Source organism: Leptonotus elevatus, chromosome 13, assembly GCF_054856555.1.
Source record: "Leptonotus elevatus isolate MCC_2025b chromosome 13, RoL_Lele_1.0, whole genome shotgun sequence".
NCBI lineage: Eukaryota > Metazoa > Chordata > Actinopteri > Syngnathiformes > Syngnathidae > Leptonotus > Leptonotus elevatus.
Window position 1 is genome coordinate 6,102,599 of NC_141251.1, and position 14,915 is coordinate 6,117,513.

Here is a 14,915-nt window from a genome sequence, read left to right on the forward strand (position 1 = left end):
GTCAGGTTTCCATCCAATTGTTTAAAAAAATTTAAGCGATTTTACTGATAATGCGGAAAACGGACATGGGACTTATGCCCGTTTTCATCTCTTCTTCTTTTGCGAATATTGAGAGGGGACTCCGCCGCTGTAGGTGGCAGTATACACTTTTAGAGATGTGATCCACCAGTAATTTAAAAGCAGAAGACCAGGAAGCGACTGCGCCGTGCGATGACGTCGTACGAGTTCTCTTCTGTATTTATTGATAAACCGTAGCGTTTCTCTGCTGTTTTCCACTTAAAATAGCATTCATATTCACTTCTTTAATTAATTCCAAAAATATTTCTGTTCATACCTTACTTTATTGTCCGACATTGCTTTGGGACTACAAACGTACGTGTGACGTATTCAGCGGTTATTCGCAAGCTTGTTTCCATAGCCCAAATTTGCATTTTCCTTTTTTCGATATGCTTCAAAATCCACCCCCTCTCAGTGTAAAAACATTTGTGCGAATTTTGGGCCCTTTTTTGAATTTCTAGCGTTTCAATTCAGTTTTATTTTCGCATTTCTTGAAAATTCAAATAAAAATGGTTGGATGGAAACCCAACTAATGTTGTCGAAATGGCTGAAAACGTTGCATGCATGCCAAGCCAGTAGATGGCGACGTGAGCAAACATGGACCGCTACTTTGCTTTTTCCTTTTCACTGAATACAGCTTTCAGCACACAGAAATGTGTCATTTTTAAAGAAACTGATGAAAGACTGCCACTTTGCGACACCTTGCCTAACATTCATGTTTTCAAAAAAATGGCGTGTCAGCAATATTGATATATTAATATCATCTAAAATACTGTTTTCAAGTAAACAACTGTTTTGAGTTAAACAGTATGTCTTCAAGGCGGTATCACGCACACACATATGTTGTGGAGGAATGTGCAGGGGGGGGACCACACAACTGGCAGGGTGTGATGTGATGACCTGGTGGGGGGGGGGGTGCTTGACATGTCATCCCCATGTGAGACACTTTGTGCTCCTATAGCCAACAATCAGGCACACAACGTAAGCACATACTAAACTATGCGAGCACAATGCACACAAGTTGTTTTCATGGCCGCCCTCCAGATCCTCATATGCGCCCTTGGCTTCACATCGCGGCAATTTGTATGGAAATGAGTTGCTTTACCGCCGACTTGCAGACAATCGGCCTGCGCTGAATTACTAGTTTGCCAAGCGGCTGACCACCACAATTAATGCGACCCCCCCCTTCACCCGAGGTCTAGTTCAGTTGCTCTCTTGGACTGCTAGATTGATGTCAGGCCTTGACACGGTCCCCGCTATACAATAAATATGTCAGTCGGGAACACAAGGAATTGGCTGAAGTCACAAACGCGCAAAGGCCATAAGAAGATTTATACAAGCTAATTGTAAGGTTTTATTTTCATTTCCCTTTTGTTTTCTGCTTTGGCTTTAAGTCACAAACTTTTTCCATTTGGGTCCTCCCCAATAAAAGTTGAGCAGGGAGCCATTTAGTGTACTGAGGCCTGACCTCAGTTTGGCAACTGTGGGTCTAATGATCTATAGGAGTGGTTCTCAAACTGGGGTCCCCGCGAGACATGTTGTTCACAGGCATTTAACTACAGTTTACCGAGTCATGTACATTAAATTTGAGACTCCTCTTCGTTTTCGTTTGCATGCCTGCATTCTACTGCCTCCTACTGGTCAAGTCGTAAATAACAAAATGGCACTTTGGAAGCCAGCGTGAAAGCGGCTAACGCTAAGTTACGAGACGCGTTGTGACAAGTTGTGCGGTACCACAAGACGAGATTACGCTTGGAATGGCGCCATCTTAGCAATAAAGTAACCATTTTGACCAGGACGACCGCTGCCTTAACAATAGAAGACGAACCTGACACGGTCTTGTGAATGTGGTATTTGACATTTGACAGACTAGGAAGAGGGGCTCGTGTTTTTAGCCGAAAGGTATCGTGTTGCCGTGGCCTCACAGCACACAATCGCATTATAACAAGTACTCTTTTATTAAAAAAAAAAAAAAGACACTTAAGTCAGTGAGGGGATCCTTCCTTTCCATGATGGCGGCTCAATTTAATTATCACAGCCGTCTCAGTTAGACCTGAAAAACGTGGGAAAGCGGGGCCGAGAGGGAGTTTTTGACTTAATGCATCATGGTTACCCAAGCGGGAAGTGGTCTCAGTTGTACAGAAGTTGACCTCGGGGTCTTCTTTTTCTCCTCTTTTGCGTTTGTTTTAAAGAATAATATCACATTCCTACAGAGGAATTGTTTTTATTAGTGACACGAGACGGTAGCGGTTCTTGCTAATGTTTGTCTATGCATTTAAACGGCATGCAGAGAGGATTTAGCGCCTATTTTACAGTTTCACTTTGTTTTCCTTGAATACAGTTATTTGAAGATTCAGTAAAGTGAATTCTGAGATTTGTTTTTGAACGTGTTCAGTGTTCAATTCATTGCCGAAACAGTTAAAGCTCTGCAACATAGATGCTAATTTGCGTTAGCAGTAAGCTAGTAGGGGCTTTCTTTAAGCAGCTGCTGGGCTGTTTAAATACACAATGTGTAATTGTCATTTTATGTGAAGTACGACTGTTTAGGATCTTAAAATAAACATCGGCCAAACTAAAACAAAATTAAGGCACCGTTGTATTTGTAATAAAAACGGTTTATGCAGAGGCAGATAACTGCCTTTGCTGTGGAATTACGTTTCTTCACTTTAAAACAAAAATCACACCTCAAGAAATCACACGCCATGTTATTGTCCTTTAAATTTTTTTTTTTTTTAAACATTTCTACATTACTGCTCAGCTAGCATTTAGTTGCGAGCTTTTTGAGTCCTTGATAGCTTGCCTATAAGTCACACATACACAACGTTAGTCATTTATTTCCATCTTATCTTAAACCTAGTGGAAAAAATAGTTCTGTAGGTGCTAACTGCTAGCTGCTTCACTTTGCTTCTGCATTATTTAGCCTCTTTCTTCTTCAAGCTAAAACATTTATGCGGCTCTAGACGGGGAGGTGTAATGAGGTATCTCGTGTCGCACCTACAGCAAAACTATCCTCGTCCATCCCCCGATGTGAGCTTAGCTTAGCATTTAGCTTAGCTAAGCATTCCTGAAATGCTTTAACACCTTTCCCCCGGGATTTCGCTTCACTCCCACCCTTTACTTTTCTCCTCAAGTGTCGTACTTTAACACGAGGCGTGACCCTCAAAGTGCACCACTAATGGTCATAATTCTTCCAGATGTTAGCTTATTAAGCACGATGCCCTCCCACAGTCTCTGGCCAGGCTTTAAAATGGCTTGCGCCGTCCTAATTGAGCAGCGCAGGTCAAAGGTCAAAGGTTTCTTGCTAACAAGCGGCCGCGGATCAGGTGGCTTCAAAAACAAACGAGCATAGAGTGTGGTGATTAATTTAATATGATTGTGTGTGTGGTCCTAATTGGGAGCATTAATGGATTTGTTTGTCTTTATTTCGAGTAGTTATTTTCTTTTTTTTTTCTTTTCTTTTTTCTTCTAAAGAGCTCAGTATTGTTCATTCGGTAATGTCATCATCATTGCTCTTTTTTTATTTTTATATTTTTTAATTTATTTTCATATATATATATATATATATATATATATATATATATATATATATATTTTTTGTATGTGTATAGTTATTTTTTTATTGCCCTCTCATAATGGCTCTAAATTATAATATCTGGCTAGATTATATGTATGTAATAATAATTTTAAAAGTTAATAAATATGGCTTAATGCCCTAAAGTTAAGTTTTTCGCTTTCTTTTTAAATTAGCCACAGTAAAAAAAATAAAAAATAAAAAAGCATAGTTGACAATATAAAATATTCCTCTGAGGTTCTTTTTGTTTTGTAAACTTACACGATGAGCCGTGTGTCCCACCAGGCGGAAAGTTTGTAGCTAATGTTCGGCCACGTTTCCTCGTGCGCTATGTTGAATGTTTATGCTAGCCGCCAGACAGCAGGAAGCCTTGACCTCTTTCATATTGCTTGCACGTGTTGTCTTCACCCTGCATCCTTTCTGCACGGACGAGGAAGCTCCCGCACATCCCCCATTCTGCCAGGCCGACATTTTGAACCCAAATTCAGAAGCAGAAGGTATGTCAGTACTGTACGGTCAATGCCCGTTTTTTTGCGGGATTTCAAGTTTCCTAGTTTTAGACCTCATCCGCAATATACCTTAAACACGTTTAACCAAAAGTTCCAATCAAAACATATCATTTCATTGATGAAAACTGCGTTAGTTTAATGCTAACATTTGGTGTGAAACGCCATAGATGGGCTAATGGAAACGACTATTTATGTTACGGTACAGTAACTATAAACCATCAAACAACTGCTACGTGAGTCAGTACACACCTGCCACCATTTTGTGTGCTTCTGATGAACCCCAAATAAAGTTCTATCAGACTTTTCGTCACATTGTTTGATGACCTTATTTTAGTTACAGCGAGTTGCTTTACTTAAAATTAATTACACCTAGCTACAGTTACTTGGTTCAACAATCACATTCAAACTAGTGTTAAATTAGAATTAGCTTAGCACACACCGGCCACCATTTTAAGTGCCTCCGGCTAACCCCAATTAAAATTTCAGCTGTTGTCAGTCCCCTTTTTATCACAAAAGCCTGGCATGTTAACTAACAGGGGTGTGTAGACTTTTTTTTTTATATATCCCTTGTATCTGTGGGAACAGACATTATTACGCGACGGCTGAACCGCGATCTAGCAGGGGTCGACAGTAATGGTTTTGGCGCCAATAAAAACAGAGAAGAAGTCTGTCCACCGTGTCAGCAGCAGCTTGAGTTTCCCTCGTCGGATTTGTTTTGATTCTCACTCGGCCCCTGACAAATGACTCAACGACAGCGTATTACGCTGAATTTACAATAAAAACAGCCTCAACTCTCCTGACACTACTGAATGTTTGTAGGAATTGCGGTGAGGTGTGCCAGCTTTGCGAAAATGCTACGGAAGTGGTAGAAGAAGACAATCGCTTGTGAATTTATTATTTTTTTTTTTTTCGTTTTTATCATATTCTAAATTGTTGCAAAATATTGAATTTTTCCTCATAATGTTGTGATTCGATTCTCATAATGTTCTTTTTCTTTTTTTCTTTTTTATGTTACTCTCAGAAAATGTTAGATTTTTGGTGGATCAGGAAGGCTTTATTTTTGCAAAATATTAAATTCAGACTTGAGCGCGGGGAATGATGATCTAATATGTAAATTTGTTCTACTTTCAATGCGTAGAACGTTTGGAAGGAGGCCATCATGGTGATGGAAGTCAAAGGAAATGCTCGGCATCTGCATCCAATGAGGACCATCGCTCTCAATTAAACGGGGTTAGAATGGGGGCGGGATTCTGCATGTGGTCGGCATCTCGCACACCAACGCTCAGGTTGGAGGTGAAAACGGAGGCGGCGCTAAATAAATATTTGGGTGTAAGGTGATCCTCACACTTCACACGTGACCTTAGCAATAAGAAATCCAAAAGAAAGAAAGAAAAAGTTGCGATGCGAGTTGACGAGGAAGTCCGGGAATGAGGGCCATTTCTTATAAAAGTATGATTTTATTCTGGTTAAAACTTGCTGTTAAAATCAGACTTTTTTTTTTAATGTAAAAAATTCTCATTTCAACAATATCTCCATAATCCTCTAACTTGACTCATGTTTTTTCTCCCTAATACTGTACCTACAGTACTTTTTTTCCCCCTCCCACATCTTATAACAATCTTGGTTGCACTCCCATTGATCTGGGCTCTTTATAGTCTCCCTTTCCGTCTGAATTTTTGTCATAATTGCTCCCATCCAAGGCCATAAAGAATTTTAAACACATTTGCGATAAAGATAAAACATTCAACAACAACAACGTCAATTGAGTTTGCGTGTCTGGCAATGCGAAGGCGGTTCTTTATGTCTGCTGTCTGCTGCTGTCTCCCCCCGCCCGCTCGCACACATTAGTATCACGTTTCACAGTGAGCTCTCAAAGACACGTCTGTCTTGTTTCAAGTCTCAGGTTTTTGCATTGGCCTGGCGGGACGTACCTTCAGAGCGGACTTAACAGACTTAATCATCATATCGCCGCAATTATGGAAATCATGAATACAATGTGAAAACACAATATACTAGTAACTGTGTCATGTACAACATCAGCATAATATGCCAAAAATATATAATTGTGATAATGGGACACGCAATATGCGTATCACAAAGACGTGCAGTAATGTGATCACAATGTGGTAAATTTCACATTCTTTTCACATAAAAATACTATTGGTCAGGCCACGTTTTGGGTGATATATATAATTATTAATATTTATAATTGTTGACCAATCTAAAGTGCAGATTTTTATTTTTAACTCATTCACTGCCATTGACGGCTAAAAAATGTGAAACTAATAGCAATAGTTCAAATTAATTTTTGACGTCTATAGCCGTCAATGGCAGTGAATGAGTTAATTAAAAAAATTTAAAAAAAAAAACTTTTGAAATTTACTTTTACTCTAAAAAGTTGGAAAATATATATATTTTTTTATTGTGGTCCAGTAAATAGTTGCTTTGTAGCTTTAAAGTTGGCCTGAGCATAATGTCAATGGTTTACAAAGTGAGTCTAAAAAGCTGTTGTCGGGTTCCAAAGGGTCACAATTTCAATACTACTGTGCATTCTTCCCTTTTCTTTGGCTTTGGTTGCCTCCACGCTAAAGGTTTCCATGGCGACAGCGGACAACACAAAACTCCTCTTCAGTCGGGTTGTTTTACTAGTTTTTTTTTTCCACACTTTGTTTTGAGCTAGTCCTGGATCAGTTGTCTCAACAGAAATGACATGTTCCCTCACTTAATATTAACAAAAAGTCAGTAATAATTTGGCCTCGTGGCAACCGAAATATTTATCCAAATAGGGCAAAGAATTCCTGATTTATAGGTGCTTAACGTCCATTAGTAAAGAATTTAAAATAGTATTTTCTTTTTTTTTGCTGCTGATTAAAGAACAATACGTAATGGCTTCAAAATCACGTTGAGGGTACACAGGCTTGGATTAAGGACTGCCTTTTTTAACAATTATTATTGAGCTCTGAAGTGTATACATAATTTGTATTGACTTAACACTTTTCTTTACGTAGTAAATATGTTTTAGTGATCTTTAATGATAGTGGACAAGCCAGGACACCTCTCATGTTGTGCTAGAGTTAGCATCAGTGCTAACTGCTAACATCACTATTCATGCAGTCGCGGGCATATTATTACTTAAAACGGCTTCCTTAAATGGTGTATAATAACGATGGACCAGCCAGGACACATGTTGTATTTTGCGCTAGCCTTAGCATCGGGGCTAATGTCAGTACTCAAAAATTAGCGCTTTTGATTTTATTTGATTTTACACCAAATTGAATTCAGAACATCTCGTCATTCAGATTGTGACCCTAAATGGACTTTTTTTCCTCTTTTTTTTTTTTTTAACACAAGAGTGGGTGCTAGTGTTAGCATCAGTGCTAACATCACTATTCTAATGTGGACGTTTTGATAGTATTATTACTTATCATAACAGTGCAGATAATAAATTTAAATGATCTCTAATAACAGTGGACCAGCCAGGACACAACTCATATTACGCTAGCGTTAGCATCATTGCTAACGTCACTGTTGAGAGTTGTTTTTATGTTGATAATACACCCTTTCTCGCCGTGTCTGGAGCCATGTTATTATTCTGCGCACTCTGACTTTTACGAGGCCACTTTGGCTGCGAGAGACACATCAATGTGCTCGTGAAAGACTCGTAAAGTCCGAAAACGTCCCGCGTAGACACACAACAGCGCATTACTCGACGTTTTCGGAGGGGGCGTAATCCCGCTAACTAATAAACATGAGAGTTAATAAAATATTTGAATGTATGTGTGTACAGTATTTACATTTTCTTGTATACATTTTTGGTCAGTGTAACCACGATATGAAATGTTCTTGACATTTTATCCTCTTGTGTTTATTGAAGCTTATAGGAGGCTTATTGTAGGAGTTAAGTGATGAAATGAGACTCATGCGGCAGCCACCAAACCAGCCATGTGGCATTCATCAGGGTCAAAAGACTTTAAAAAAAAAAAAAAGAGAGAAGGTAGATATATTTCCTGTTCACCCCATGGGAGCACTTTATTCTCACATGGAAAGTTGAGGACTTATTTTTTATCTCTTCATCAGTGTTGAGGTATTAAAGTACTTGTGTAGACTTCTTTGGTTTTTGCATTAGATCTCTCGAAGTGTGCCTTTAACATCTGCTTCCTACATTACCCATGATGCAACTCCATTCCATCCCCTCACGAAAACACCAAGTGTCCCGGGTGCTTAATCCACTGCTTGATAGCCAAACTGTCTGGCCGATGGCACTGCTGTTGCCATGGCAGCCAGCCAGCAGGGTATTCAAGCCGCGTATGATGAAATGAGTGCAATGGCGTGGCCCGCCTGCGCTTGGATTACACAAGCAGGTTGTGAATACACCCCCCGGAGAGAGGGTGCTCGCCACTGCAAATGTCTCACAATACAACTACTATTAATAGTGCCGTATTACTATTTGTATAAATATTTTTGGCTTGTTTTTTTTTAAGAATATTTGACTTTTTTCTCCGTTTTTAAAATGTTTTAAATATATTTTTGTATTTTTTGCAGACATTTTTTTACATTTGTGTATTTTAAAAACTGTATTTGTGTTCAGTATTTTCCTTAGTAGTAGTTTGCCTTTCTCATAGTTGTTCTGGTTTTTGTAGTTTACCAGATATTTGTGTGTTTTTAAACTAATATTTTCTCTTGTTTTGTTCTAATATTAGTGTGTGTGTGTTTTGGCCCAATAATTGTGTATTTTTTCAAATTATTATTTTTTGATTGATTGAGTTTAGATTTGTATTTTTGCCATGTTTTTTTTTTTTACACTATTACTAATGTTTATGTACACAGAGTTGTGTGGTTCTCCAGATGCTTGTGTATTTTATCAAATATTTTAATTTAAAAAAAAAATTGTGTTGAATATTTTGTACCATTGTCTCAATGTTTTTTCAGGTTTTGTATTTTTTCCTCAAGTTTTTTGTTGTTGTATTCTTTGTAATTTGTTTTATATTTTCAAAAATATTTTTCTCATATTTTTTTATAAAATATGTAATAATATATATATATATATATATATATCCAATCCCCTAGTAGACTAAGACGAATAGTGGAAAAGCAGCGTTAAATCATTTGTAAAAGATTGGATTATTGGGAGATTATTGATCTCTCTAATGTTAATTGGTTCTTTTCCTCTCCTCTGAGCCCTTCAGACGACCCCCCCCCCACCCCCTCCATTACCACCTTGTTTCCCCTTTTTGGTCTGGTCATCTGACAGTGCGTGGTCCCTGTGCATTGCATTCCTATAGAAGCGCAGCACAATGAGGAGCCCAGTCAGCAGTGCTAATTCACTGGCCAGCCGGAGCCGTATTGAGATATATCCGCTCGGAGGTTTGCTCACATTGATGTCCAGTGGGGGGTGGGGGGGGGTATTTTGGGCTCCTCTACCCCACCCAATCCCTCCATGTGTCATAGGATCAGTCTGACAAAAAAAAAAAAAGCCCCCTGCCTGTGAATCTTATGAGCTTTAAGTGCTGTTAATTGTGTTTTTTTTTACTTGCATAAGCACAAAATTACACAAATCCACAATGGCTGATTGGTTTTCTGCCTTATTTTGAAAATGTGTCACCGCACAATCAAAAAACATACTATTCATTGACTTGTATGCGCTCCCATGACAGATACTTTGTGATGTGTTGTTTATTTCTCTTGTCTTGCACATAAGTGGCTCAAATGTGATGGCTGTAAATGTTTACTTTACATCAAGCGGGGGCTTTGCTGTGTTTGGGGGGCCATGTGGCACATGTTGAAGCTTAAAGTCAAGTGGAAACACGCGGACAGGCATCCGTTCAGAATTGCATCATTTTCTATAGCATTGCCATCAAAGTGCATTTTCAAGTCAACAGCGCTTTGGAAAAACAAGCTCAGTTAAAACAAAGTGCTGGATATAAATAATCAAACATAAAATAGAAAACAAAATTCTAATAGATGAATAAGTAGAACATCGCTCTTTAATACAAATATACTTATTCAAAGATTCCTGTAGCACCTCCTCGGCGTCTTTACACCATTCATGATGTCACTGAGAACTAAATTTGATCTTCTTTTTTTTTATTGCTATTGTAATATGTTTTGTATTTTTTCACCCAAAAAATCCAAATATTGTTGTAGTGCAATGTCAACTTTTTTTTGTTAAATATTTTAGTACTTTTGTCAATTTCTTGGTATTTTATGTCTATTGTTTTGGGGTTATTTGTGTTTTTTTCTCAATTGTATTCTTTTTCATTATTTTGTTTGTATTTAATATTTTTGTCACATTTTCTAGTATTTTTTTCTATTTTATTTTTCTGCCATAATTTTTTATTTTTTTTTTATTTATTTTTTTTTAGACGTGTTTTGGTATTTATTTAGTACTTTTTTTGTTACTTTCAATACACTGCTTTTTCAAAAAAAATTGCCAAATATCCGGTTTTCTAATAAGTTTTTCAACAATTTTTTTCCCCAAATAATTTTGTCAAATCTTTAATTTTTTGTTTTCTATTTTTGTAGGTACTGTATTTTCCTGATATTTGTGTTTTTTTTCCCCAGTGATTATATTTGTCATATATTATGCATTATTTACTGATGTTTTGACATTAGTATTTTGTACTTTTAGATATTCCAACACGCCCACTCAATGTCAATGCACATACCAGAATACGTTAATGTTTGATTAAATGGAGTCCGACCCGTAGCGACGGTAGAGTGAACATTTCCAATGTTCACGTTTAGGGTGTTTGTCTTGTCAAATCATTCACCTGGGATCTGGTTTATTTTGGAGTATTACTAGCCTGCAAGTTTTTTTTAAATTGTACTCTGTACTGATGTGAAAGCTTCATGGAAACTAGTGTGAACCAAAAATGGATTGACCGTGTCCCTTATGACTGCCGTCTGCCCTGCAAGTCCAACTGTGATGTGTCAAAATTGCATGGAACCACTTTGAGACTACAAGACAAAATATGTCCAGATCTTCTTCCTCGCTTTCGTGGTCATGTTTTTCCAAGGGGTTACCGCCGCGGCGTGGGAGTCTTTAAGATACACGGGGCGCGGGTTATGCGATCCGCCCAGCATGCGACCTGCGGTCACTACTGTGGGAGTGGTGGAATTCTGTGGTTTGTCCTGGCGCTGGTGGAATGTCCGTCGCAGCCAGACTTTCACGGTTCATGTAACTCGCATAAATAGACCACCGTGGTCAGGGCTTAAGAAGTGGTTAGTGAACAAATGTTGGGGATTGTTTGGAAAGGCTTTTTGAATCCAGGTGCGGTTGTGTGCAGTCCCACCGTCTCACAATCTGCGGGTTTTGTGATGTGTTCCAGGCGACCTGTCCCCGTTGCAGATGTGCCCCGTCCCCCAGTCTCAGTTCATTCCTTTGGCAGAGGTGTTGTGCTCGGTCATCTCGGACATGAACTCCTCCCAAACCGTCGTCAGTCAGGAGACTCTGGTGAATCACATGAGCAAATCGCATCCGGGTAAGCTACGGAGGAGCCTTAGAAGGGGGTCCTCGGTTTACGACATTGATTCAACATTTTTGATATCCAGCTGAAGGTCCAGAAAACTAGTACCCGGTGTCCTCGTTGAAGCAAAACTAGTGTTTGGCATTTTGTGAGGTCCAGCAGGCTACTAGTTGAATTGTGTAGGCTAAAATAGTGAGCAAAAAGAACTAGTCCTACTAGTGGTTTTTCAACATTCAACGCCATTGACGGCTGTAGACGTCAGAAATCCATTTTAACTGGGCTGGCAGTGAATGGAGGACAAAAGACTACTTGGACCTTTAAGAGACTAAAATAGACTAAAGCTTTTTCTGACTTATGAACAAATGAGGTTTCATCGACGCCGTAGGAACGAAACAATCCAAACGAGGACCCCCCGTCGTCTTCAACTTCATAAGCAGATTTTTTTTTTTTAAAAACCTCTCTCTCTACTTTTCAGGGATAACCATCCCAACTCAGGACATCCTCTACAATACCTTAGGCACGCTGATCAAGGAGCGCAAAATTTACCACACAGGCGAGGGCTACTTCATCGTCACACCTCAGACTTATTTTATCACCAGCAACGTGAGCCGAGAGAAGACCTGGTGGGCTTCGGGCTCGGCGGACGACCCTCCCTCGCCGCCTCCGATTACTTACCTCCTGAGCAATGACATTTGCGTGGAGAGCGCTCGGGCGCCCCCGCCGGCTCACTGCAAATCTTGCAGCTGCTTCGGCCGGCTCCCGACCCCCGCCAGTGTCCCCGCCACGAGCACGCCGCCCGCCCTTCCTCCGTCCGCAATGCCCGATCAGCATTCTCTCGCCGTCTCCGTCGGCGAATGCACAGTCAAGAGCTTGAAGTGGCCCCGGCCGTCGGATCACAAGCCCTCGGTGCAGCATCAGTCCACCTCCACAGCGGCGGACTGCCAGGCGAGTGAGGTCAGCAAAACTACGGCAACGAGCAACGGCGCCGCCCGCAAAGAGAAGGACAACAAGCCGGGCAGGAAGTTTGGTCTCAGTTTGTTCCGGAGGAACGGGGGCGGTAAAAAAGAGAAGCCGAAGAAGGAGTACGCGTCATTCGCCGGGCAGTTCCCGCCCGAGGAGTGGCCGGTAAGAGACGAAGACGACCTCAATAACTTGCCCCGTGATCTGGAGCACGCCATCATCAGGCGCATCAACCCCGAGCTGACGGTTGACAACCTGACGCGTCACACGGTCCTGATGAAGAAGCTGGAAGAGAGGAGGGAGAAGGCCGTGGACAAAGGAGTGGACAAGGGAATGTCCACAGAGATCTTAAGTCCGAAACCCAGGCACCGCCACTCCTCCAGGTCGGCGAAAAGGTCCGCTCAGAAAAGCTCTCGTAGCAAACGCCGGCTGCACTCCACCAGGGAAAAGCAACGGGAGAGGATCAAGAACAAGCCTACTGGACGTCTCGCCGACTATCCGGAGGGGGAGGATTTGATCCCCACCCGGCTGCGATTGGAAATCCCAATTGATCAACCAGGTAAAGTGGAAGACGCTGCGGAAGGAATATCGCTTTACAAGAAACGCATTGAAAACCCGTTCCATACTCCAGACGCTGGAATTCCTCCTGCTGCTGCAGCCGGTTGGGAGCATCGAAAACCAAAAGAGGGCAAGCCATCATCGGGGAGGAAAGAACGAAAAAGTCATCGCTCCAAATCCTGGGACGCGCATCGGACCAAGTTGAGCGTAGCGGACGACGAGCAAACGGCAAAGTTCCCCGCGTCCGAAGACAAATACGACCAGCAAAGGGATGCCGATTGCGAACGCCCGCCGCCTTGTGACGTGAAGCTCAACCGAGAGTTGCCGCCGGACTACGGCTCGGCGTATCCGCAGAGCTGCACGCTGCGGATCGATGACAAAGTTCGACTCTGGAGAGACGGCAGCCGGGAAAAGCTTCCGCCGAAAGACGGCAAAAACCAGGCTTCGACCGATGGCCTCTCGGACGCGCATCTGCACGCCAATTCCGACACAATCCCAACACGGGCCTGGCCCGGGCTGACCTCTTTGCAGCGGAAGCGCTCGCTCAGACTAACCCAACCGCGAAAGGACGAATCTCAGAAGCCTGATGAGCTTTCAGCAAGTCAACACGCAAAGGACGTAGCAATCGCTGTCAGCAGAGAGCAAGAGACTCCGAATCCGATCGAACCCGCAGTTGATGACCGCCCCTCGGGGACGGACACCGAAGATGACCGCAGACTCTATCAGAGGACAGACCGTCGCGAGGACGAAGAAACCTGCAGCTCCCTCTGCCTGAACGAGGAGGACATTATACCAAACGACCTTCGCCCCCACTTAGGCTACCACCAGTACGCCGTCGAACCCGGCGGTCACTATTACGACTCCCACTGTCAACAAGTCGCCTCGGTCAAAAGACGCTCAAACGCCCCGAGGGAGGCTTCCCTGAGTCCGGGCAGACACGGGGAAACCACACGGAGACGTCGGTATCCTCAGAGTGAAATATTACCTCGAGACGAACCAAGCTCCGGGAACGAAGTCCTTGTCCAGGAAGAACCGCACGAGTCCAGCCTCGAGTTGGACCGCCCCGAACCTCCCGAGGCCTTTGACAGTAGCATCTTTGATTACTGCCCGGCGAGTGAGGTGGAATCGGACGCGGAGACCGTCCGCAAGTCTGCCAATGAGGGGGACAGCGACTCGGCCCGCTGGGAGGTGAAGGAGGCGCAGGAGGAGGAGGAATTTCACAAGAGGGGAGTTCCCCAGACCACGGGAGCTGGTCTCAGCGGGCCCAGGGCGGCGGAAACTGGAGAGGCAGTAGAACTGGTTGAGAGCCAGAGCATCACAGAAGACAGCGGGATCGATTCTCCACGGTGAGAGGCCATTTTTGCTGACACGCGTCAAGAGAGATCACAAACGAGGGCTTCCAAGACCAGGAATATTTGACATGCCTCAAATATTTTGAGTTTTGTACGTAACCAACAAACGGAATGAGAAGTTAAACTCGATATTGCAGCTGGTGTTTAAATCCCGCGTTACTCGAGCTTTATCCAGCTTCGCACCAGAATCAATCCCACGGTATTCCCAAAGACCATTGCAGTCAAGTCAGGCAAAAAAATAAACACTGCAGTGAGAGACATTAGACCTCCAGGCTGCATTACTGCATTTGGCCTTTCACCAATTTGTGTTTCTTCCTTTAGAAGGTAATAAAGCTGAACAAACACCTTGTAATGAACGCTAACGTCCGATATTTGGACAGCAGGGAATGATTCTGATAATGACGTGTAATTGCTGCGCCGTGCTTGGATTTCAAATCGGAGG

The 14,915-nt window shown here is 42.1% G+C and overlaps 1 protein-coding gene across 3 annotated transcripts in view; it reads left to right on the forward strand.

Moving 5' to 3' along the window:
- The window catches only part of stox1 (storkhead box 1), a 31,707-nt gene that overhangs the window by 16,282 nt on the left and 510 nt on the right, over nt 1–14,915 (forward strand). For all 3 annotated transcript variants that reach the window (XM_086092748.1, XM_086092750.1, XM_086092749.1), the window contains 2 exons: nt 11,466–11,618; nt 12,079–14,467. In XM_086092748.1, the coding sequence (XP_085948874.1) occupies nt 11,466–11,618; nt 12,079–14,467 (2,542 nt within the window). The remainder of the gene's footprint in view (nt 1–11,465; nt 11,619–12,078; nt 14,468–14,915) is intronic.